General features: G+C 36.5%; 2 protein-coding genes across 3 annotated transcripts; one reads left to right on the forward strand and one right to left on the reverse strand.

Annotated features, from left to right (window-relative positions):
* Positions 1 to 780: 780 nt before the first annotated feature.
* Positions 781 to 22,605, reverse strand: LOC127168539 (SH3 domain and tetratricopeptide repeat-containing protein 1). The gene is made up of 18 exons (XM_051115484.1): positions 22,052 to 22,605; positions 21,021 to 21,086; positions 20,136 to 20,266; positions 19,926 to 20,031; positions 19,593 to 19,733; positions 19,277 to 19,475; positions 19,100 to 19,176; positions 16,421 to 16,616; positions 16,190 to 16,320; positions 13,186 to 13,218; positions 11,726 to 12,639; positions 9,680 to 10,439; positions 8,337 to 8,517; positions 7,684 to 7,834; positions 4,927 to 5,049; positions 4,619 to 4,769; positions 4,170 to 4,366; positions 781 to 2,042 (listed from the first exon to the last, which is right to left on the reverse strand). The coding sequence occupies exons 1-18, from the start codon at positions 22,224 to 22,226 to the stop codon at positions 1,776 to 1,778; spliced, it is 3,999 nt and encodes a 1,332-aa protein (XP_050971441.1). The 5' UTR covers positions 22,227 to 22,605; the 3' UTR covers positions 781 to 1,775.
* On the forward strand, positions 13,231 to 16,258 carry LOC127168540 (gametocyte-specific factor 1). 2 transcript variants are annotated; one of them, XM_051115485.1, is made up of 7 exons: positions 13,231 to 13,419; positions 13,609 to 13,704; positions 13,812 to 13,909; positions 14,749 to 14,875; positions 14,976 to 15,059; positions 15,445 to 15,514; positions 15,655 to 16,258. In XM_051115485.1, exons 2-7 carry the CDS (start codon positions 13,641 to 13,643, stop codon positions 15,740 to 15,742), a joined length of 531 nt encoding a protein of 176 aa, XP_050971442.1. In that variant the 5' UTR covers positions 13,231 to 13,419; positions 13,609 to 13,640; the 3' UTR covers positions 15,743 to 16,258. The 2 variants fall into 2 exon arrangements, with proteins under 2 accessions (XP_050971442.1, XP_050971443.1); XM_051115486.1 differs by lacking the exon at positions 13,231 to 13,419 and having other exon boundaries at positions 13,590 to 13,704.
* Positions 22,606 to 26,517: the final 3,912 nt, after the last annotated feature.

Genomic DNA, 26,517 nt, shown 5'->3' on the forward strand with positions numbered 1-26,517 from the left:
TTTATTTAGTATTGACCTGGGGTGCGTTTCCCGAAAGCAACTATGGTCGCAAGTTCCGTCGTTACCAATAGATTTCAGTGGAACTGACTACAATAGTTAGCTTACGATGCTTTTGGGAAACGCACCCCTGAATGAGATATAGTCCACAACAGAAAATAATAGACGAATTTATAAAAATGGACTTGTTTAAAAGTTTACATATGCTTGATTCTGTTTTTTGTTTGTATGTTTAATGATAGTTGTTTATGAGTTCCTTGTTTGTCCTGAACAGTTAAACTGCCCGCTGTTCTTCAGAAAAATCCTTTAGGTCCCCCAAATTCTTTGTTTTTTTCAGCATTTTTGTTTATTTTAACCCTTTTCAACGACTGTATGATTTTGAGATCCATCTTTTCACACTGAGGAGAAGGGGGTTGAAAACTTTTTGAATTTGAAGATCAGGCTAAATTTAACTTATTTTGTCTTTTGGGAAACATGTAAGTATCTTTTGTAGCTTTTAAAGGGCAGTACTAAATGAAAAAAATATGAGGCAAAATAAGACAAATGTACACATCTTTGTTCTGTTCAAAAGTTTACACCCCTGGCTCTCAATGTATTGTTTTTCCCTCACTCCCTCAGTGTGAAAAGATGGATACTGTTAATACAAACTGACATATTATATTTTAGTTAATCATAAACACTTGTCAGTACATTCTGCAGCATACTTTAATCACATTTTAATATGAGAATACAAATAATTAAGAAATTACTTAGAAATATGTACTTAAGTGGGTCAAAACACTCTTAAGTTCAACCAGATGCATTTAATATAAATTAAAATGATAATACATTTAATTTAATTGCAGTTAACATCCAGCTAAGTGTCCAAAACCATTACATTCAGTTCGCATTGTAAGTATGCTAAAGTGTACTTCTTTTCACAAGGAACTGTACAGATCTGACACACAATAACTATTCTTTCATAAATTCAATTGTCATCTTTTTTTTCCAACTTACACCAGTGCACTAGGTTCGCTGATTGACCCATATTTAATCTGGACTGAGTTATAATGAACTGCTTGGAGACCAACAGATCTATTTTTAGGATGAAAAACAAGAGTACAACAAGGGCTCACTAGTACTCAAGGTTTGTGTTGTTATAAATTACCTTGCTATTTTATATTGCAAGTAATTAAATACTAAATCCACCTTTTATTGGTGACCAGGGAGACATGGTCTCTTTTTAGCACATCGATCTGAATGCCGCCAAGGCATTCGACCCTACAGTGCCAATGTGTTTGTTTTCACTGAACTGGGAGGGTTTGGAGTAAGTCATGTATTTCACCAGGTATGAACATGTTTATGTAATACTATAACTCCTGTCATTCTCTGCACTTAGTATGAACAGAAAAGCCCTTGTTGAGGTAAAAATGTGTCAGTGACATCATTTGCACGTGTCAACCAAAGGTAATAAGACTTTACAGAATGGAAACCAAACACAACAAATTTACAGTTTTAGACAATTATTTCCCTTAAGAAAGAAAGAAAGAAAGAAAGAAAATTTTTATCAGTTACTTTCAACATGGGATATTGAGCCAAGTGGACAGTGCCTGAAAGTTGTATTGCTTACACTCCAGTAAACACTTGCTGGACCAATCAACATGTCTCATGAGTCAGACATTCCGTAAATCAACGAACACACATAACATCTGGCAAACAAAAAGCAAACACGGGAAATTCACACAGAAGTCAAATCAAAAGCATGCAGTTGATGTTTCAATTCCAGTTAGGGTCCAGTTCTATCTTGTTGCCCCAGTTATTGTGTTTTTGTACTGGGCTGTGGTCCTAAAGCTGTAGTCTGGTGCCAGGTTGATACGACGAATATGGAGATCATTAGCGAAAGCTCGTGCTCGCTGGTAGAAGAACAGCGAGAGTTCACGGTCCATGAGAAAGTTGTGGTAGATGGTGGCCAACTGAGTACACAGCTCCAGCTGAGACCTCTTGTTGCCCAGATCCATAGCAGCAGCCAAGGCCAGGTGGTAATAGCCAGCAGCATCAAATGGGTCCTGGGATATAGAGGAAGAGAAGATTAGTTGAGATTATAATATTACTACTGTTGTCCTATTAAGAGATTATAATTTTAGTTGCTATAGTTTTTAAGCGATTAAAATATTAGTTCTATTAAGAGATTAAAATATTAGTCCCATTGTTCTATTATGAGATTAAAATATTAGTCTTTTTGCTCAATTATGAGATAAAAATATTACTCCCATTGTTCCACTATGAGATTATAATATTAGTCATATTGTTCTATTATGAGATTAAAATAATTAGTCCTATTGCTTTATTAAGAAATTAAAATATTACTCCTATTGTTCTATTATGAGACTAAAATATTAATCCTATTGTTCCATTATGGGATTAAAGTATTAATCATGTTGTTCCATTATGAGATTAAAATATTAATCCTATTGTTCTGAGATTAAAATAATAAGTCCTATTGCTCTATTAAGAAATTAAAATATTAATCCTATTGTTCCATTATGGAATTTAAAGTATTAGTCCTATTGTTCCATTAAGAGATAAAACATTAGTGATATTTCTCAATTAAGGGATTAAAATTTTAATCCTATTGTTCCATTATGAGATTAAAATATTAGTCATATTGTTCTATTAAGAGATTAAAATATTAATCCTATTGTTCTATTAAGAGATTAAAATATTAGTGATATTACTCCATTAAGAGATAAAAATATTAATCCCATTGTTCCATTATGGGATTAAAATATTAGTCCTGTTGTTCTTTTAAGAGATTAAAATATTACTCCTATTGTTCCATTAAGGGATTAAAATATTAATCCTATTGTTCCATTATGAGATTAAAATATTAATCCTATTGTTCTATTAAGAGATTAAAATATTAATCCTATTGTTCTATTAAGAGATTAAAATATTAATCCTATTGTTCTTTTAAGAGATTAAAATATTAATCCTATTGTTCTATTAAGAGATTAAAATATTAATCCTATTGTTCTATTAAGAGATTAAAATATTAATCCTATTGTTCTTTTAAGAGATTAAAATATTACTCCTATTGTTCCATTAAGGGATTAAAATATTAATCCTATTGTTCCATTATGAGATTAAAATATTAATCCTATTGTTCTATTAAGAGATTAAAATACTAATCCTATTGTTCTATTAAGAGATTAAAATATTAATCCTATTGTTCTATTAAAAGATTAAAATATTACTCCTATTGTTCCATTAAGGGATTAAAATATTACTCCTATTGTTCCATTAAGGGATTAAAATATTAGTCCTATTGTTCTATTAAGAGATTCAAATATTACTTCTAACCCCGGTTTTACAGACAAGGCTTAAGCATAGTCCTAGACTAAATTGTAAGTCTGAGCTGTCTGAACTGAAAGAAACTTGCACTGACTGATTTTAAAATTTATTAGGGCTTTTGTTTTCTCTCAAGATGCACACCAGTAATGTTTTTAATTTTTATAAAAATGTCTTAATTAACCTATGACCTAATCATGGCTTAGGCTAAGCCCTGTCTGTGAAACTGTCTGTAAGTGTTAAAATATTAGTCTTATTGTTTTATTAAGAAAAAAAGTATTTGGCACTATTGAGTTTAGCGCTGTGAGCTTTTCATCAAATATCATGGTTATCAACAATACCAGTATATTATGACACCCCTAATTAACACGACAACAATATTTCATTTTTTAATTATCATAATTATCATCAATACCATACCCCTAATGGATACCATAGCTTCTGCACTGCATTCAGCAGCTGTGTATAAAACACCCTTAGCATCTTTGCCAGGGTCCAAAATTAAAACTCCTCAAACACCAAATGTTAGTAAAACAATCAACTTATAATTTATTATTATCATATATTTTCTACTTGGGATGTGACTGTGAAAGAGGTATGAATAAATATTTACTGAGTATGTACTTAGACTGCCATCTTCTGGTTCATTTAGAAGTACAAATCTGGAGTTAAAAGTAATATATATATTTTTTATTTTAAAATACTTACATCTGTCTCAACTTCATATATAGTGACAACTGTAAACAAGCTATTCGTCCCACTATAATGGAGTTTTATATTGCTTGTTTTATCATTCTCACCAGCCTGACATTGGCAAAACCAATGGCACACATCCACTGGCTTACCTTTACATCATAGAAGATAATGTCTCCAAGTGTTTTGTAAACCCTGACATAGTACAGGGCTTCCTCATCATAGCGCAGGGGTGAGGGGCACAGGGACAGGGCTTTCAGAAAGTGGTGCTCTGCCATTTCAAACTGACCCAGACAATGGTACAAAGTTGCGAGTCGATGAAATGCCACCCGCTCATTTAAACTGTCAGCTGTAAGAAAATACACACATAAAGGGAAAGACTGTTATCTGCCTTTAAAGGTTTTTGGCTGTGTACTGTCACGAACATGAGTTTACCATGTGTGCTTCATTCTCAAAACAGATATCTGGCAGAAAGCCACAATCTGTGAAAGATTATAAATCAGTATAATATAATGAATAACTTGGATATAGAAAAAACAAGTCACAGTTCTACATAACAGGGTTTAAGTGAGCTTGAGTTTGCGCACATGTGTTAACCTACCCAGACTTATGCTAATGTCTAATGCTGTTTGAGTGAACTCAATGGCCTCTGAACACTGTCCCAGCTGCAGCAGAAGCTCTGAAAGCTTATTACACAGCCTGAGCTGAGAGCGCACACTGCTCGTCTTCACCGCGATGGGAAGGGCTCGGTCCTTATGAACACACATTCACAGCACACATACAAACAAACGGAAGGATTATGATTGTGATTAATGTTTTCTAATGAAAAATACTAAAAAAGGAAACAGGGACCTGACAACACATTGTGGAAAGACTTCCTTCTTCGTCAACAACATATGCCTGATATACCCTGTAAAAGCAGATGGCTTTCTCCCTGTCCTGTGAACTGTTGAAGAACACATCTCCAGCTGCCTCCAACATCTCCAGGGTGAAGAGTGTGTCTCCTGTGCTCAAAGCCATGTCTTGGGCTACCTGTTACATACAGAACAGGCCTATAATTCACCTCTAAAGAAAAGGTAAAGCAAATGTCCAGCAACATCTTATTTGAAATGTAACGGCATGCTGTCAAATTGCCTTTTTTCCTACAAGTCCCTAGTACTTAACCACAAACACAAACACGCACACACTGGATGCTTCTAAAAGGCACTGAAGGAGTTGGTAGTGTGTTCTCACCATTATATTATGTATATTTTTCTATCACCATTAGTATACTCCTAACACAATACATTTATTTATATCATGACAACAATCAGAATATTTTAGCAGGGTAATGGATATGACAACGTTAATGTATTGGTTTTGGCCTAATAGATCTGCCACGCTGCTGAATTGCTGGTGCAAAGCAAGTACAGGAAAGTGCTACTGCCATTACATACATTAATATGGTGCTGTAAATACATACTGCTGCTGCACAAATAGCATATATAATAATCCGTAGCAGATCTATACAGGTGGAGCTAGGGAAGGTGAAGGGTTTCAGAGGAACTACAAATTGCTCTAGTGAATGCTAACCAGCCATTTAAGTGTGAAGCAGCAAGCTTATTGGCTGCATATGCAACATGAACCAATCAGCTTGTGTCACGTAGTTTAAAGTGCCCCTATTATGGATTATGAAAGGTTCATATTTTGGTTTTGGGAGTCTCCAACAACAGGTTGACATGCATGCAAGGTCAAAAAACACTTTCATTGTCTTATAATATGCATTTATTTTTACCTTATTTGCTCAACAACTCCCAAACGAAGCGCTCAATGATACATTTTTTCCAAACCCCTCCTTTACATTACAGTAATCTGCTGTGATTAGTCCGACCCAGTCTGTTGTGATTGGTCTACTGCATGCAGCGCATGTCAAAAACGGAATGCCCATTAGCATTAAACACCCAAACAGCCATGGTATATGCGTTAGCCTAACTCAGAAATGCACTGACAAAGCACTGCAGTTTGTACACCAACATATTGGTCTATTCTTCATCATAACTCCAAGTAATAACAATGATAAACATTCGCTATTTATCGACACATTTGTAGACAATTGCGAGCACACAGATATTGCTGTTAGCCAGTTATCTGGAGCCCTACAAGCTGAGTGGAGGGAACACAACACACACAACTACATACGTATTTTGCATGCTACAGAGTACATGAGAGCAACAATATTTTTTTTTTAGATTTTTTTTGGCGTTCATGCCTTTTTATTAGATAGGACAGTGTAGGTGGACAGGAAGTGAAGCAGGAGAGAGAGAAGGGGGCGGGATCGGGACGCCTACAGCGCAACGCACCACGTCAGCGCGCTAACCACGAGGCTATTGGTGCCGACGAGAGCAATAATTTTTAAAGGATTATTCCACTTTTAGAATAAAAATTTCCTGATAATTTACTCACCCTCATTCATGTCTTTCTTCAGCCGCAAAGAAATTAAGTTTTTTGAGGAAAACGTTCTAGGATTTTTCGCTATATAGTGGACCTCAATGGTGCTCAACGAATTGAAGGTTAAAAATGCAGTTTCAATGCAGTTTCAAAGGGCTCTAAACGACCCCAGCTGAGGAATAAGGGTCTTTTCTAGCAAAATGATCTGTCATTTTCGTAATTAATTAATTCTTAAAAATACATTTTTATACACTTTTTAACCACAAATGCTCATCTTGTCTAGCTCTGCGATGCACATGTGTACTCTGTTAGACAGTTAGACTATGTTGAAAAACTCCTATCCCATTTTCTCCTCCAAATTTAAAACCGTTCTACATTGTTCACTTTGTAAACACTGGGCTGGTACTTCTGCAGCGATGTAGGACAATTTTGAAGTTGGAGGAGAAAATGAGATGGGAAAATTTCGACCTACCCTAAGGGCACTTTTACATTAGCATGTTTAGTGCGCACCCAGGTTCGTTTGACGTCAGAGTTCAGTACGTTTGGCTAGTGTGAAAGCTGTCATGTGAACGCGGTGTGCACCGGGGTACAGAACCTGAGACTACCTGAAGGTGGTGGTTGCACTCGAACTGTGGTACGGTTTGCATGATTATGAAAGCAACACGGATTCGAGTCTGCACTTGTTCAGGAAGTAAAGTATGCGTTTTAGACGATTACAATGTATTTATTTCAATAAAACACATGTCAGAGATAATAATGTTGATGATTTTCCTTGGAAGTGGAAGTCCTCTGAGTGCCATCAGAGCGGCAAATGAATGACAATCAGTTGTATCCTCAAAATAGTCTATTTGCAGGCGGCAGAAAGCAGTCTATATGCGACACACATACAGTAAAACCAACTGATGTTTGCTCCGCTGAACACGAAACTTTGTATTTTCATTCACTTAGAGCTGTGTTACACATGGCATGAAAGGTAATTTTCAAAAATCCATAATAGGGGCACTTTAACACTGTGATTATCATCAGTTTGAATTAAGGACCCATCAGCATGCAGCATCTAAAGTTTCATAACAGAACTTAGCATAAATTTAACTGCCAGTCAATGCATTGAGACATATTAGGTGTATACAAAATTCACATTATCATATTTAAATTTGATTTAGAGATTGAAATTATGTTTCCAGTAACAGTAACTCTAAAAAATGCAGGGAAGGACTGCTGAATGAAGAAGGTTTTCACCTGCACATAGAGGTCCACTAGCTCTGTCTGTTGGAGGATGTGGTAAATCTTTCCTGCCTTTAACCAGGCATGAGCCTCCTTGCGTTTTTTGCCCAAGTCGATGAAGATGCCCAAGCTCTGCTTGGTGTACTCTAAAGCAGCTCTACTGGCTCTGTGAGACAACATGACGAACTTAATAATTTGTGATGTCTTACTACTGGCGACTCATTATTATTACAACAACTTTGGGCTAAACCTCTTTGTCTTTCCTGGACACTTGAGAACTTTATTATATTTATCGAATTAAAGAGATAATTCACCCAAAAATTAATATGCCATAATTTGCTCATCCTAACGTCATTCCAAACCTATATGACTTTCGTTTATCACAAAAGAAGATATTTTGAAGAATGTTGGTGACCACCAGTGATCACTAACTAAAATTGTGATGAAAATAAAAACAAACAACGCTGAGACATTTCTCAAAAAATTTCATTTTTGTTTCACAGAAGAAAGAAAGCCAACAAAATAACATTCCACAATGGAGTGACGTAGGGTGAATAAATGAAAATGTAATTTTTGGATGAACTATTTCTCGTATTGCAGTGTATATATATATATATATATATATATTCAGAACATCTCCCATAAACCTAATAATGAGTAGGTCTCACTTCTCAGTAGCCAGGTTCAGGTACAGCTGGCTGATCTTCTCCAGTATTTCTCCCTCTAAGCTCTTGTCTCCAGTCTGTTGAAGAAGGTTCAGCTGGTGCTCATTGTAGATGATACACTGGGCTTCATCTGGACATACTTCTTCGTATAGCTGACACAGGTGACGTGTGGCTTGCAGCTGGCCTGTTGTTACACAAAGAAAGTATTTCTGAGGTAAGTCTGTTGACATTAACAAAAATATACAATACTAAAAGTGATGGGAACTGATTTTATCCATAGGGAACTGACTGGATGTAGACATACTAGAATGCAGCCAGTTAAGTTTATGAATACATTTCTTATTCAGAATACTGTCCACAGACATGAACAACACTAGGATCAAGTATTAAAGGATAGTTGACCCAAAAAATAAAAATTCTGTCATCATTTACTCACTCTCATGTCATTACATGGATCAACACAGTGAAGTTTGTTCAAACGAAAGCATGTTTGAGCTAAATGCTAGGACAAATGAAGTTTGCACCTCAAATATGGTTGGCTTTCCATTTACCATAATTGATTAGTTCTATGTATGTGTGTTGATCAATGCTTGTATGTAAATAAAAGCCTTAAACGGGACATATCATGAAAATTAGACTTTCCATGTTTAAGTGCTATAAAAGGGTCCCCGGTGCATCGACCAACACAGAAAACGTAAAAAAGGACAATCTAATAACTTTATTTTGGTAAGCCTTTCTCTGCAAGCATGTGAAAAAACGAGCCACTTAGATTTCCCTCCCCCCGTGACGAAGAAAGGGGATCTTATTATAATATTTCCGCTCCTTAATCTGCAAGTTTCAACCCACGATGCCGCCATTTTGTTCTCGCAAGCAACAACGGTGTACCAGTTCTAATGGCCAAGTGGCAACAGTATCAACGCCTAAACAGAACCTACGTTGGTCAGGTGGTACAGCGGTCATGTGGTACAAGTCGTAGCTCTCAGAAGACTCTCAGTTCAAAAGTTGTAATTACGAGTTCTACGAGGACGTGAACGTTACAAGTTGGAATCTCGTAATTACGGGAATTCTGATATGGTGTGAATGCACCTTGAGATACCACCTGTAAGAGTCCTATTCTGGAAAAGAGGGCGGGGAGCAGCAGCTTGTTTGCATTTAAGGAGACATGCACAAAAACAGCATGTTTCTGGTTCCACTCAGTAGGAATTTTCAAAATATAATAAAAGATCTGTGTGGTATTCTGAGCTGAAACTTCACAGACACATTCTGGGGACACCTGAGACTATTAGTCATTTGGGTTTTTATGTTGACATACAATCACTATAGAATTTCTTAGATCAAGCACTTACTATCAATGTGACTGATAAACATAGCAATCAGCAGGGCCCATTCGTAGTAGATCTTCCCATTCTCATGGTTTCCCTGGGAAACAAAGTGTTTCCCCAACTCAAGAAGCACTAAAATAAAACTGTGTTCATGCCCTTCATCTTCAAGCTCCGAGAACAGCTCCACTGACTGAGTGAGATATTCCTCTGCCAATCTCTTTGCTTTGATTTGCAAACACATGAATCCAAAGTTGGCCAGCGCTACGGCCCAGTTATGTCTATCCTCAAACTCCTCGCATATCTCAATTGCAGCCCGGTAACTCTCAGCGGCCTGTCGGATGTCCGCTGAACGTCTGTATGAAATGGCCCGCATGTTGTAAACTACTCCTTCCAGCTGAGTAGTGCAGTGCTCGGGGAGCGATGACAGCACAGCGTCTAGCACTTTCAGAGCTGTGCCGGGTTGCTGGTTGCAGATGTACAGCCATGCCAGCCATAGGAGAGCTGCAGTAGCGTCTGAATTGCCAATGCTGGACATACCACTGTGGTCGAGGACAGCGGACATGTAGCGAACAGCTCTGTCAGGCATGCTGTGTCTATGGAAGAGCCAGGACAAACACAGAGCGTGGACATGAACAAGGACAGGCTCCTCCCTGGAGGGCACTAAAGCAGCGGCACGGGTCAGGTATGGAGCCACTTGTGTTGGGATGGCTACTCCATAAAGCTCTGATGCATTTTCCAACAATAGCGAGACACTACAAAGACAGTGTGACACAGTGGCTCCTACCTGTGAAAGAGAATGGAAGATGCATAAATCATAAATCATAATTTGATTAATATTAAATATTTACACTACCAGTTAAAGTTTCTGAACAGTAAAATTTTTGTAATGTTTTTTAAAGAAGTCTCTTCTGCTCACCAGGCCTGCATTTATTTGATCCTGAGTACAGCAAAAACAGTAACATTTTGAAATATTTTTACTGTTTAAAATAACTGTTTTCTAGTTAAATATATATTATAAATTTCAAAATTTCAAAGCTGAATTTTTAGCAACATTACTCCAGTCACATGATCCTTCAAATCATTCTAATATTCAGATCTGCTGCTCAAAAAACATTTATGTTGAAAACAGCTGAGTAGAATTTTTCAGGTTTCTTTGATGAATAGAAAGTTAGAAAGAAAAACTGCAAATCTTTTGTAACATAAATGTCTTTATCATCACTTTTAAACAATTTAAAGCAACCTTGCTAAATAAAAGTATTAATTTCTCTCTCTCTCTCTCTCTCTCTCTCTCTCTCTCTCTATATACTGACTCCACGTTTTTGAATGGTATAATGTATAATGTCACAAAATATTTTATTTCAGATAAATGCTGATCTTTGGATCTTGAAAAAAATGCACTCAACTATTTTAAATATTGATAATAATACTAAAACAAAGTTTCTTGAACAGCAAATCAGCATCTTAGAATGATTTCTGAAGGATCATGTGACACACTGAGGACTGGAGTAATGATGCTGAAAATTTAGCTTTAATCACAGGAATAAATTACATTTTAAAATATATTCAAATAGTAAGCACTCATTTTAAATAGTAAAATATTTCACAATATTACTGCTTTTGCTGTATTTTAATAAATGCAGGCTTGGTGAGCAGATGAGAATTCTTAAAAAGAAATTAAAACTTTTGACTGGTAGTGTATTTTTAAATTATATTAAAATTTACGTCATCAAATAAATTAATAATTTTATTAACTTTTGAATTTATTCTGTGTAATCAACCAAAATATGTTATTTGTATCATGTTATTTTTTTATTTTATTTAATTTTTAAAAAATATGTGCCGCTGCCTGTGAAAGAGAATGGATAAATGGACAAATCATTTTCTTTTTTAGAGTTTTAATAAATCTTTTCATTTTTAATTAAATTATAAATTATTAAATAAAATATAATTATATAACAATTAACCTTTTTATTGTAATTAGATTTACTTTATTTTTTATTTAATATATTTTTTATATAATTTATCTAATATAAGTGCTTTCTCAAACTACTATCAAGGTGTAGCACTGACCTGAAGTGATGCTCGCTTTGCACAGCTTTCAGTCAAGTGTGGCAGTCTCTGGTCACTGTAGAGTCTTGCTAACACCAGGAAAACATGGCTCAATGTCTCATCACATGCCTCAGGAACTTCATCAGCAATGATCAAAAGTCTTTCAATGAACGGGATTGCGCTCGTGCCGTCTTTAAGCTTCAGGTGGAGCTTTGCCAGAAGGAAGCAGGCTCGGGCCTCGGCAGGCTGATTCTTGGCCAGGATGGCCTTTTTCAGTACATATTTTAATACCTCAGGGTCCTCACAGCCAAACAAACAATCAGGGACAGCCATCAACAAAGCAGAGAAGCGTTCTGAAAAGCTGAAGAATTTTTCAGGGTTCTTCTGTGTTAGGTAGATGAGTGCCAGGTTGGAGTAAATGGCAGAGAGCAGAAACATGTCCGTAAAACAATCCCTGGGTACATTCAAGGCTTCCTCATAATAAACCCGAGCTTGAGAGAACTTTGACCTCCCTGCACAAAGCTGTCCAAGAAGAAAACAGATTCGGCTCTGCGCCCACAAAACACGCTTCTTTCGCGCCAGTTCTCGGGCTGCGCCTAAATACGCCACTATCTCCTCCTCATCAGAGTGACCCTCAAAATGTGAGATAAGGAATTCTGGGTAAGCGCTGTACAAGAGCAGGAACTCTGGCTGGTGATCACGGCTGCTCAAGAATGAGAGGAGAGAATGATGTTCATCCGGACTGGTGCTGTCCTTCTCTGAGCAGACAGAAAAACGTGGGGTTTTCCGGGACGCCCGCGTATCATCATCTTCTTTCTTCATCTGTTGCTTGATGCTGACTGATGAAACATCATTTCTTTGAGACTCACCTACTTCACTCAAAATGTGTTTGGCTTTCTGTTTTAGATTGTCTAATTCTGTCTGATGAGTCGTGGCTATAGACAAAGAATAAAATAAACGGATCATTATTTTAATTATTTTAACCCTTACGAAAATCAACCATGGTTTTACTATAACATTTAGAGTAAAACCATGGTAACTGCAAAATTAACCATGGTTTTACAACAAGAGCCATGGTTTAACTATTGTTTTTGTAGTAAAACCATAGCAACCACAAAATTAACCATGGTTTTACCATAGAATTTACAGTAAAACCATTATGCTACAAACTTAACTATATGGTTTTACTACAAGAACTTTGATTTAACTATAGTTTTTGTAATAAAACCATAGTAACCACGGAATTAACCATGGTTTTACTACATTTTTCCATGAATCTATAAGCATCAATCCATACATTAGTCATTTAAATATGACTAAAAATGATAAAAATGATCATTTACACATTTTAATTTCTACTACACCATTCTAATAACCAAAATGAATGTAGTTTTATTTGCTCCGAATGAATGAACAAATAAACAATAAACAGACAGGCAGATAGATAGATAGACAGACAGACAGATAGATAGATTACTTACTTTGAACTGATCCTGGAATTTCTTTTGCCAGATCTGTGGTATGTAAAACAAACGTTTGTTAAAGAAAACAAATTAAGAAATAAATGTAAATACAAATCAAGTCTGTTTTCTGTCATGTTCGTTCATTTCGTTGCGCTTTAGCGCCTCAAGTGGCTGACTAGTGTAAATCACGTCAGGCGCTACTAGAAGGGTTATTGATTACACGGCAGAAAAAAACAATAACGACCCATCCCTGTAAGTTCAAAAATGTTGTGGCACTGTGCTGTCTGTGTGTACTTTATATGCAAACATGAACCACAAAAACAGTAAATAAACCACGCACAATTTTTAGTACGTTAGCTATTATGTCTCTGTTGAGTTTTGTTTTGATGAGCACCGCGATTTGTAGACGACTGTTTTAGTGATAACGACTTTCTGTTTTAGTATTTAAAACCGCTGGACAGTGTGTAAGTGAAATGCCGAAGAAAAGCAGCGACTCAAAGCCCGTTGTTACAGCTCCACGATGGGAAGAAGCTCAAGGTAGAAGTGCACATGGGCCGGATGGAGCTTTAATAACACCCGCACCTACTGAGACATCATCGGTTTGCATTACTTTACAGTTGCTTTCATTATTACGGATTTTACAGATTTCTGCAACCCTGACAAACTGCTGTTGTGCCCCTATGACCCACATCATCTGATCCGGGCCTGCCGGTTCCCATACCATCTCATCAAATGCAGGAAGGTGCGTTTGCAGAAGCTTCCACAACAAATTATTATAGTAGAGCCAGTGACAATGTTCTGGTTATGAGCTCTTCTCAACCAGTGAACCCCCAATGGGGCCACAAGATTACTTAAAATTATTTAAAGTTTTTAAAAAATGTGTAAATAAGATGTAGGCCTACAAAATGGACTGTAAATGCTCCACTTGAATTAAAAAAAGAATAGGAGAATCTGTAATTTGACAGCTGCCTTACAAGCATTTCAGTGATTCAAGAGCTGTTTTATATTTACATTTTAATAAATATCATTTGTAAATTAAACCTAATGGTGTTGGTCTCCCACACCAGAATGCAATGAGCAACAGCAAAGCACCTACAATGAACTCCTATCATGAAACAGAACTGAAGTCTAGGCTTAAACATTTGTTGAATATTTAACATTCTTATGGTTCAGTGGAAGCCGATGTTCTGTCAGTCGGGTGTTAATTGACCCGTTCGCAAAAACCCGCCTTCCTTAGTTACTGTTGCTGATTCCGACAAACAATGCCATTCTCACACTACACATCATGTTCTCATGCAGTGAAAAATACATTGTGGAACAACAGACAAGACAGAGCAGGTTATTTCTGGTATGAAACAAAGTCTCAGCTTTTAAGAAAGTCAAACAACAAATACTGTTTTGTGGCTCTGCGGATTTGGCATTATGATGGTCAGATCGCCTGTCAGTCAAGCTGTTTGCGAAAGGGACGGAGGCAGATCTAAATGTTAGCTTGCAGTTGATTGTAAGAAAGGGACAGGCAGAGTTTAAATAATAGGAGAAAGCCAGCATGTGTTATATTCACTGGAAGATTGTCTTTTGTAGAATCATCCTGAATTAGTCGGTGAATTATGGACTTGTCCATTCAATGCACGCCACTTGATGAGAAAACATGAGCTGTCCCAACACATCTCAACCTGTGTTGACCGATGCTCTGTTAATGACACCTCCGGTAAGCTCTGTTTAACCCTTTAACCTTCATCATGTTAGATAATAATGCAGACACACTTCATTCATAATGAACCTGATTCATTTGCAATGTTCATTGGCAGTGGCCAGTGACAAGACTGATAGCAAGTTTCAAATCCCAGTAAGCACCTGGACGGCTCCTGTGTGTGATGAGGACTGGGATGAAGGTAAAACTCAGATCTGTATCCTTATTTAATAATAGTCATTTTTTACCTCTAGCAACAGAACTGTGTTAAAAATTAAATAGAAATGAATAATTGTTTTCAAAATTTCTCAAACTTGCAGTTGTACTAAAAGCTTTGGTATGATGTTTAAAATGTGGTAAGGGTTGTTACAGTTCTGACACATGCTCTAAGTAGTTGATCAATTATGACAGACTGGGCCAGCTGGCCAGTCAATGTAGTCTGGGCATTTTGGAAGGGAGAGGCTTTAAAGAAAAGGCTAAAAAAGAGCATGTAAATGTATTCTAACAGACCCCAAAGATAAATTTCTGAAATTATGAATGAGCATGCTATGGATGTTTTAACATCAAATTGTATCTGCGTCTTACAGAGGTGGACAAGCATGTAACATCAGCGCCATCTTTTGTCTGTGATGTGTCCAAATCACTTTCTCAGGACAGGTCAGTTTAAAGTTAACTTAACAACATTACGGAATCATACACAGTAGCATTTAGGTTTGGTAATGGTTCATTTTGATCAGAGTGGTTGAATCTTAAACTAAAATAACAGAATCATGACCACACATCTCTCTTTGCATTAGGGAAAACTCTAGCACTGCCTGCAATGTGATTGCTGGTCTCAGAGCACCACGAGTTCTTCCCTGGATGAGCAGCTCTACTGATTTTTGAGTTTTTTAATATGTCCACCATGCCAAGAATATTCCTGTGCAAATTACATTGAATCCTGATTGTGCTGGTTACCTGTTCTAGCATTTCTTGTATAGGTCACTAGTTCTTGCAGTGACAAATTAGTTTCCTAATCTTGAGTTTAGTTTCCCAAAGGTGGAGCAGTAATGATGGTTTAGGTTCTTAGCTGTGTTTACACTACACAATAGAAAAGCTTACGACCAGGATATATACAAGACTTTAGTTGACATTTTTTGTGTTGTCGTAGTTGCTTTGTGCCTGTAATTCAACCTCTGTGGTCTGTTAGAAAAACCTCTTTTTTGTAAATAAAGTTGTTAGCAGTTTTTTCTTAGACAAATGCTGTTCATAGCACAGACACTGTTGTAAAAGCAAATAAAACTTAATTTATAAATGCTAAAATGTTAAGATGCAAATCCCTGTGAACCTTACCAAGTTTGTAGTTTGTGCCAACATCAGACTGGCATATTTTCTTCAATAAAGCAATAGTGTCCTCTTTGATTTTCTCCTGGTCCAAGGTTACAATTTGTCTGTCCTCATCTTTCAAGAATATGTCAGATGATCTGTGATGTAAGCACAGGGTAAAGTTATTGTGAGTAAAAATGTAAAAACAGACATTTGAGACAAACCACACAACAGAAGTACTATTACACAAGCACTTACTCACAAAATGAACCGGTTGTTTTGACCAAGTTGGTTTTGACAAGTCCAACATCCCCAGTTCTCTCCAGTCTTCCCATAAACCAATCAAAAAAGGCCACCAGCACGCCCAGGATGATAATGCGTTCACCAGCCTGGAAACTCAGTTCATCTGGCCCGTCCGCATCATACTCCTCTGTGGCCTCACAGACCCCTACAGCTGTGAAAGATGTTGTTACAATTGTGGTAAAGTTAAATTGTGATGATGGTAATGATGCACAGTTACATATATATATATATATATATATATATATATATATATATAAAGAAAGGTAGTCAAGGACATAATTAAAATTGTGTTTTAACCTCAAAAATGGTAAAACCATAATATATTTTTTAAATACAAATATTTTTTGTGACAAAGAAAACAAAAACAACTTTATTTAACAATTTATTCTCTTCCGTGTCAGTCTTCGGCGTGCATTCACGAGAGTATCACGACTTATGCATGTGGTGCTTCATGACGCAGGAGCTGGTATTCTGACCCAGAACCCAGATGCGCTGCGCCTTGTTTACAAGCAGAAGAAGACGCATGCTGTATATAAAACTGTCTTCATAAACATGTCTGAATAATTCGACAGGAGAGGATGACTTGCAATTTTTTGCCCAGCATTACTTATTTTAACCAGAATATACAGTGGATGAACTAAGAGAGACCGACGTTCTGTGTCAAAACGCCGTCTCTTGCATCATTTTTTGAATAAAGTCATTATTTTTGTTTTCTTTGCACACGGAAATTATTCTCTTAGCTTTATAATATTGTGGTTGAACCACTGATGTCACATGGACTATTTTAACGATGTCCTTACTACCTTTCTGGGCCTTGAGCATGTCAGTTGTGTTGCCGTCTATGCAAGGTCAGAGAGCGCTTGGATTTCATCAAAAATATGTTCATTTGTTTTCTGAAGATGAACAAAGGTATGTCGCTGCATGTTGCCAGGGGCTGGCGATGAGGTTGCTAGTGGGCGTTCACACTACTGGTTGCCTTGACAATGAATCAGGTTTCTTGCCACTAAATACAAACATTTTGGAGGCAAAAGACTAAATATAATATAAATTTAAATTAAATCTGTACATACAAAAAAAAATATCCATTGCGTATGCTTATCTATGGCTGAGAGGAGAATGATCACATGAGCTCTACCGTCTTCTTTCCTATTGGCTGTCGCTCCTGAAAGTCGCTCTTCATTTGCATAAAGTTGAGGGATTCTGAACTTGGCTGGATACGGCCCATCTGGTCGCCAACAATCGCCAGCTCTCTATTGAAATGAATGGGATCATGTCGCTTTGTCGCTTGTAGTGTGAACGGAGGTTTACGAGTTTGGAACAACATGAGAGTGTGTAATTAATGACAGAATTTTCATTTTTGGGCGAATTATTCCTTTAAAAAAGTTATATAATAATTACAGTAATCTTCTTTAAATATATATCCTATATAAATATATATATATCCTATATATATAAATATAAATATATTGTAGTCTCTACCAGATGTTTGTTGTAGGCCTTACAAAGCAAATTCTGTAAAAGATAATTTCTCCCTTTGCTTGAACTTTGAGCATAGTAGATGTTGTTTATGATCAAACAGGCCCATTATACCAAACTAAAGTTAAAAAAGCGAAATTGTAATCAGAGACCCCTTTAAAACTCCCACAAGAGTTAAGTCAGCGTAAAACCACTAGATCGTGTGCAGCTTACATCTATTTTCTCTCTTCACTTATCCTCAAACATTTTCTAGTTATTTAAATTTTAAAGCTTCTTGCTCTACATCTTTTAAAACAGTAATGACCAAACTAAGAATTTTCCTTTTTTGTAACAGTTTGAATTGTTGGCTATACAGGCTTTTGTGAAATTCTTAATTCTTAACCCTGTTGGAAAAAACAGCATATGCTGGTTAGGTAGGTTTTGGTGATGATATGCTGGTTTAAGCTGGTTTATGATAGTCCTTTGCTGGTTTTTGCTGGTCCTTAGCTGGTTTATGCTGGTCCTGGACCAGCACAAACCAGCAAAGGACCAGCCAAAAGCAGCATACCAGCACCAAAGCCTACCTAACAAGCATATGCTGTTTTTTTCAACAGGGAAGGACTCTGAAGATGAAAGTGACAAATGTAACATATATGTTTTTAGTCATCTTCAGTATTCTGTAGTATTTGTGGCATGTATGTTATTTGTTTGTCAGTGTTTGTTATCACTCTGTTTTAATGCACATTTTGAAGTAGCCTATCGCATCAGAAACAAGGGATGGAAACGCCAAATTTCGAATAAAAATAATAATAAAAATAATTCGCAAAAAAGTTATTACTCATATTTGAGGTGGTTTTTGACTTGTGCAAAAAAGGCTTAATGCCAATAATGGAAGATGGAAACGCATTTGCTGAATAAATTCCTCTATGCGCATCAAAAAAAGTCGTGTGACTTTGCGCTATGGAACGGCAAGATTTGACTAACCAGCGGACCGATCTCGTTCCACAGCATCTGGAATATTGTTATGGTCTTTCTGAAATGCCAGAGCAAAGTCTGTCATCAAAGTATTTCTGTATAATTGCCTCCCAGAACTGTCTTATACGACTGCGTTCTCAAATAGCAGCCATCCACTTGGATGGAAACCTGGGAGTGTAAAATTAAAATGTAACATTTTCTCACCAATCTGGAAGGGAAGGTCGCTGGTGTCCTTTCCACCACCCACTAATACGCTCTCTGGGCAGGACTTTAGAAACCACCTTGGGAAGTTAAAAAAAAAAAATTCATTGTTCTTAGTTGTGGGTGCTCGGTTGGTTTTATAACAATGAGTTACTATGAAATTCAGATGGTGGCACATACTCATGAAAGGGAATGACCGGCTCCAGAGCAGGTTTTGGTTTGGTTCCTCTAGCCCCATCTGCAAGTGACATTACTGTCCACCCTGATCCTAGGAATGGAGGCTCAAACAGAGCAATATCCCCCTTCTCAAGATAAAGGTCACTACCTGACGTAGAGCTATCAAACATCTGATTTGCTGTGCAGCATCCAAAGAAAGACCCTAAAAAGTAAACAATATTGTTTTATTCACTCATACACGTAGCAGTCTATTTCTGAAATTAAATAGCTTAATTTTCATTCATATAAAGTACAGTGTTCATAAACACTATTTTGTTACCTTCTTGCATTAGGAAGCCTTTGTACATCAAATTTAGTGTCTCTTCTTTAATTGAGATCTCAATTCCTGAATGTTGATCGAGGGAGATTAACCAGAACTCCTGGTTCATGAGAAGGTTTTCCATACACTGACCCAAGTAGCCTGGTGGAAATGACACATTTGGTAAGTCTTATCAGATATTTAGCTATTAATATACACCACCAATTTTTCAGAAATCATTCTAATGCTGATTTGATGCTCAATTATTATCAATAATTACTGGTGATCAATTATTAATGTTGATTCTTCGATGAATGGAAAGTTAAAAAAGAACAGCATTTATTTAAAACAGACCCATTTTGTGATATGTGCTGAACTTCCATATTTCTTCAAGGGTTTTAAAAGTAATAAATATAGTCCTTTCTTCACTGTTGATGGATACAAAGTGAGCAGACAGTTCCTGCAAGACAGGGAAATCAGTATGTTAAATGGTGTGTATTTATCTAAAATGCGTTTCAGAAAAGTTTAGAATATTTTATGTAGTCTGAATAGAGATGACCATACAGAGATTAAGGTTACGACCCCTGAGAGGTCAGCTTCCAGCACACAAAGTTTCCTGCAAAGCACTTCCTGTGTGCCCTCATCAGCAGGAAGTCGATCTGGCCCCTCCACCATAGCCAGCTGCATAGCCAAAACTGCAAAAGGAAACAGTGTATACAGTTAACATTGTATCTACCACTGCATCCAATACAGATCAACTTCCACATGGAAAATATTCCAGTCAGCTCTAGTAAATGTGTAAGGAAAGTGATTCAGTGATGTAAAGAGGCCAGTCAGTTAATGTAAGATCACATAATAAACCAAACCTTTATAATGCTGTAAATTCCAGGTGTAGTTCTACTGTATTCATTTATAATCTAAAACATTCTCAAGAGCAATATTCTAAACTGTTCAATCCACAGTTTTGATTTTGTATTTTACCATACTCATGTGATGTTCCACTGCTGTGTTTAGCAGAGAGGGTTAATAAATGACAGTCAATGGGCTTTGTAAAGTCCAATGTATGATCTCTAAAAGTTACTCTTTTTTGAGTGTCACCAAAGCAGGTCAGAGTTCAACTAATATAGGAATAGTTCACTGAAATATTAAATTCTGTCATTTACTCACCCTTTACTTCTACTATGGAACATAAAAGAAGATATTTTGAGAAATCCCTCAGTAACGGTATAATGGAAGTCTATGGTAACAAAAACTGTTTGGTTCCCAACATTCTTTAGAATATGTTCTTTTCTGTTCTATTAAGTCATACAGGTTCGGAATGGCATGAGGGTGAATAAAATGTTCCAGAAACTGACCAAGAACTGTCAACTCTAGACAGTTTTTCTCCAAAGTATTTTATTCTTATTTGAGATTATGATGTGATTATTGTATGTAAAGAGCAGGATTCACCTGTTGGTATATTATCATCAGAAGCTCCTGAAGTACCCTTGATGCTTCCTCTCGAGGTCTTAAAATCTGAAAAAATTAATAAAAAAATTGCACACTCCCTTAATCTTGGTCCCAACAATGATGTGGGTAATTACTTTTATAACACTTTACTAGATGAATATAACTCTGTTGTACTTTAAGGAATTTTACATCAGGCTTTCAGAAATACTGTAATCAAGTCCAACTTAATTACCTTAACAACAAACTAACAGAATGAAAATGAAGACCTGTTAGCCGTTGAGTAGTGTGGGATATAGAGGTAGCTTACATGAGGGTGTCAACTTTCAAAACTGGTCTTTTGTATGTTTTAGAGACAAACCACTCTGCTGAAAAAAAAAACAGCTAAAACCAGCCTAGGCAGGTTTAAGCTGGAAGTAGCTGGTTTTAGCTGGTCTTCCAGCCTGGCTAGGCTGGTCAGGATGGTTTTAGCTGGTTGTTCCAGCTGGTTTCCCAGCCTGGAAGTGGCCAAAACCCCTCTAAAACCAGTCTGGATGACCTAAGCTGGTTGGCTGGTTTTAGCTGTTTTTTTTTTTTTTAGCAGGGCAGTTAATACCACAAAACATCACAGAATCTGTTAAATCCATTTCTAATATATACTTGGTGATGTCACTTCCTGTAGGATAATGCCATTGTTAGTTTCAGGGATTTTGCAAAAGACTAACAGGATGGAAAGTGAAGGACACAGAAAAGTTCAATGAAATGACTACCAACTAATACAGTGTTCATAAGATCCAAAACAAGAAGCTGTTTTCTGTGCTTTAAGTCATTGCATAGCCATAGCACTTGGAGAGCAACATCTGCTCAAATCAAATCAATTATTGAGAATTTAGAATTCTCTTTACTTAATTGACATGATTTTCATATTCATAAATTGTTTTAATAGAGATTGTATCCAGTATCAGGCAGTGCAATATGTATGGTCATATTATTTAAAAGCTAAGGTCAACTTCATACGTTCATCATTACCATAATAATGCATTACAAATACTTACGGCGGTCGTGCTGCTCACCGGCGTCCCTACCTCTGGATGAAGACTCCATAATATTATCCCATTCATTGTGTGTATACTCATTCGACAGCTCTCTGCGTATCGTCCGAATTCCATTCGGATTGGGCTCCATGCCGTCCCCGGTTTTGGACGAGTTTCTACGAACAGCGGCTGACATCCCGTCAGAGTTCCGAGAGGAGAAGCGAATGGCTGAGCGCTCTCGATCACGCGCTCATCGCACTGTCACCAAATAAAAGCGCGCAGGTGGCGGAACTGATTTTAAGAGCGTTTGTTACATCATTCTAAGACTGCAGGGACTCTTGTCCTTGATGGTGAAAGCGAAAAGACAATAAACGTCCAAAACAACGTAGTCTTGCAACAGGTCCAGCTTCTCGCACTACACCCCTGTCGGAGGTGTGTGTTATGTGATTTTGGCATTGGTAAGCATTTTTGTTTGTAAAAATAAATAACCTTGGGAAAACCTTGGCACACAGCGTTTAAGCAAAAGTTAATAATCACACGGAGTGAGTAAAGAAGTAAAGAATCACCGGTGGTCCGTATTATGAGTGTAAACTTAGTAGGTGTGTCTCTGTGTATTTGGGTGAACAGAAAACTTCAGAGGAAGAGTGTCAGCATTTCCCTTTCCTCTCTGGTTGCCTAAAGGAGAGCTGAGTTTTAAAACCCTTTTATTATGTGGGTGCAATTTTTATGGTGGGGGTCCTAACTGTGACCCTCAATCATAAAACCAGTCATAAGGGTTAATTTCAGTTTCTTGAAATTGAGATTTACTGTATACATCTGAATATCTGTATGTATACATAGGAAAGCTGAATAAATAAGATTTTCAGTGATGTATGGTTTGTTAGGATAGGACAATATTTGGAGAAACAACTGTTTGAAAGTATGGAATCTGAGGGGTGTAAAACAATTATTATATTATATAATATTGAGAAAATTGTCTTTCAAATTCGTCCAAATTAAGTTCTTAGCCATGCATATTACTAATCCAAAAATCAGTTTTGATATATTTATGGCAGGAAATTTACAAAATATCTTAATGGAACATGATTTTTACTGAATATCCTAATGATTTTTTTGATTTTGACCCATGCAATGTATTGTTAGCTGTTGCTACAAATAAAGGCCTACCCGTGCTACTTGTGACTAGTTTTGTGGTCCAGGGTCACAACTGGATTCAATACAATTCATCAAAAATCATTAAAAGGAAACAATCAGGCGAAAACAGCAAACATTTAACATTAGCACCTCTTACCACTAATCTACAGTAGTCAACATTTAAAGTGGATCAAAAAAGTTGTCCTAAGACAAGAACAGGTATTGTTTTGGTTTTAGGACAACTTTGATGGAAGGTTTTGACCCACTTTAAATGTTGACTATATAATAGAGAACATTTATTTGTTTGACCCCCAACAAAAGTCAAAACTTGTGTGAGCCAAGGTTATTTCATTTTAAACCAAAAATGCCATAACACACAATTTCAGTGTTTTCCATGCATTATAGTGCATACATTATAAAACAAATGTGTGAACATATCATTTTTTAAACATTTAGTTTGGAGAACATTTTAAACAGAAGAAATGTGGAAAAGCACTTTCCTGATGTTCAAACATGACAGCATGGCTATGTCATATGATCATTGGTTGAGTTCCCATTGAACTGAATACTGTATGCATAACTGATAAAATGTAATGCAGTGTAATTTTCTTTAGATAAAAGTGTCTGCTAAATGTATAATGTAAATGTAAATACCCTCATAGGGAAGTTGAGAAACTGACATAAAATTGGTCTGAATATACACAGCACACAGCTTTGGCAAAAGGTGTCCCTTTTCCAGGCAATTTGTTGTCTAGTTACGCCTCCTAATCAATATTCATGAGCCAAAACTTACTAGCCATAGAGCTTTCAGCTTTGGATGTGCGGTCGCCGTGATTTTGCCAAATAAGACATGTTCCTGGATCAACATCTTTTGTTGATCCTGGATCAACATTACTGTCCAAAAATATAGACTTAACCCAATCCCTACCCTAAACCTAACCCTAACCATAATTTATTCCTAATACCAGAGGAAAATGATAGCTGATTAATAAGGGTGTAGAAGAATTTAACTCTGATCATACGCCTAAAACTGACATTTCCTGAAAAGTTATCCTTCAATTCTGATTGGTTTATTGAAATGTTGTTCCAGGATCAACAAGGATGTTGATCCAGGAACATGTTGTACTTGGTGAAATCACATTCACGTGTACCCTCTTACCAATGTCTATTAATAGAATAACAGAATATGCGAGAAAAGAATGAATGAGGGTATTCAATGGGCAAAGTAAAAAAAAAAGGTCAGATGCATTGTGGTAGAAAGGCTGATACTTTTTTCTCTTCTTTTTTTATTCCTTTTCACTACATTCAGTAGGTGCCTGAAATTCAGTAGGTTTTGACATTCATCAAGAAAATATTATTACTCAGATTATCTAAAACGAAATGGTATATCTCAAGAGGTTAATCCTAATAAATAAACTTTATTACCTATATTATCCAGACCCAATCACAGTCATTTAACATACTGGGCAAGGCAAATGAAATTAGTTTTACTTGTAATGAACATATTTAATCGATTATATTTTTAGAGTTCTAAATGAATGAATGAATAAATAAATTCCTGAGGTTTGAACGGAGATTCGGGATTTTGAACCCCCAAGCGCCCCCTGGTGGCAGACATCCATTAATCGTCCATTAATATGGGGTTCCATTTGTGCCAAAAAGGACTGCTTTGTGCACTGTACTACACATTTGTCTTTGTCTACAGTCATTCATCCTTATTGTCATTTTGTTCTGATCTTGTTGTCTTGTTCTGTCATCCTTACTGTCATCTGATTCTGTTGTCCTTAAGGTCATCTTTACTGTCGTCTTGTTTTGTCGTCCTTAATGTCATCTTATTCTGTCGTCCTTAACCCTTTAAGACCTAAGGGTAAAATATTTTTCACATATTTTGTTTATTTGACTGTAAAATTCTAACAGAATATGCAATTTTCAAATGCAAGTTTCATTTTTTTCAGAAAACAAATGGCTAAAAAGTATAGTTACTGACCATTAGTGTTGTGTGGTGAGTTTGCAAACAGAATTTAAATAGACAAAAAAAAAAAAACTGGAATAAATTTTCAGATTTTTATTTAGAAAAATCATGATCGAAATAATCCAACACTTCATATTTGAATATTCAACTATATTATGTATATACAAGTGTTTTTGTGACACTGGGTTGCTCAGTTTTAATTCAAGAGACTTTTTTGTTCATGCACACACTCATATACACATGCATGCACATATATACGCACATACATTTACACGCATGGACACATTATAGAGATGCACACACCACATGTGAAAAAGTCTCACTCAGCCTGCTCTTATCAAAAATCATCCCAGTCACCTTTTGTGCTGTTTACTCCTCCTTCGCCATGTTTTTTGTTTTCGTTTCTTTTATTATTTTACACAATCCAAATCTCCGCGCTCTGTTCAAATTCTTCCTTCCTGCTCTCCTGGAAATCTGCCGTCATTTGCCGACGGAGCGCAAAATAGTACCGCAGTAAGCTATACAGTGCCGGAAAGCGCATATTGTCTACTGTCAGAAGCAATTGTTTTGATAGTGCAAAAGGTTGAAGAGTTATGGTAACATGAATACAGCTTGGTTTGACGTGTCGGCGCTGACACAGTCGGTTTAAAAGGGTTAATGTCATCTTATTCTGTTGTCTTTAATGTCATCTTATTCTGACATCCTACTGTAAGTCCTGACAGTAAGGAAGACAGAACAAGACAACAGTAAGGGCGACAGAATAAGATGACAATAAAGAGGACAGAACAAGACCACAGAAAAGATGACAGAACAAAACGACAATAAGAGAAAAAGACAGCAGGATTACAGATTAAGATGACATCAACAGAAAACATATAAATCAGGGCCGTGCACAGACCTTTTGCGGGGCATGTGCTGAAACTGAAAAAAGGGCACCCCCCCCAACCCCTCCACGAACCCCTCCACCACCAAAAAAATAACACACAATAATATTCTTATATTATATTTAATTAGTATTAATAACTTTTATACAGATAATATATACATATAGAGGGTATCTTTAAAACTAATTACAACAACACACCTGGCCTTCTAGTAAAGTTAGCTTTACCAATTTGCCTCCTGGGTGGTTGTCTGTGTATTATTTGTCCTGTGTTTGTGAATTGGTTGTGCACTCTCTCTTATTTAGTTGTGTAAGATGTTCATTTTCTTTTTTTCTTTGCTTTGCATACATGCAGATTACATTCTGCATGATAAAATATACAGAATGCACAGTGACCTGATGATTCTCATTCTCATTGTGTAAAGTTTTTTTTATTTAATACAACATTATTACAGTAGTAAACCATGTTTTTCTGTTTATACATGTGAAGACGAGCGG

Source organism: Labeo rohita, chromosome 7, assembly GCF_022985175.1.
Source record: "Labeo rohita strain BAU-BD-2019 chromosome 7, IGBB_LRoh.1.0, whole genome shotgun sequence".
NCBI lineage: Eukaryota > Metazoa > Chordata > Actinopteri > Cypriniformes > Cyprinidae > Labeo > Labeo rohita.

Coding starts and splice junctions, on each gene's coding strand:
- LOC127168540 (XM_051115485.1), top strand. CDS start 13,641: ATGCCGAAGAAAAGCAGCGACTCAAAGCCCGTTGTTACAGCTCCACGA. Junction 14,876..14,975: donor CTCTGTTAATGACACCTCCG/GTAAGCTCTGTT, acceptor GTTCATTGGCAG/TGGCCAGTGACAAGACTGAT. Junction 15,060..15,444: donor TGATGAGGACTGGGATGAAG/GTAAAACTCAGA, acceptor TGCGTCTTACAG/AGGTGGACAAGCATGTAACA.
- LOC127168539 (XM_051115484.1), bottom strand. CDS start 22,226: ATGTCAGCCGCTGTTCGTAGAAACTCGTCCAAAACCGGGGACGGCATG. Junction 19,177..19,276: donor CCGGTCATTCCCTTTCATGA/GTATGTGCCACC, acceptor TAACTTCCCAAG/GTGGTTTCTAAAGTCCTGCC. Junction 16,617..19,099: donor CGACCTTCCCTTCCAGATTG/GTGAGAAAATGT, acceptor CATCTTTCACAG/CTGTAGGGGTCTGTGAGGCC.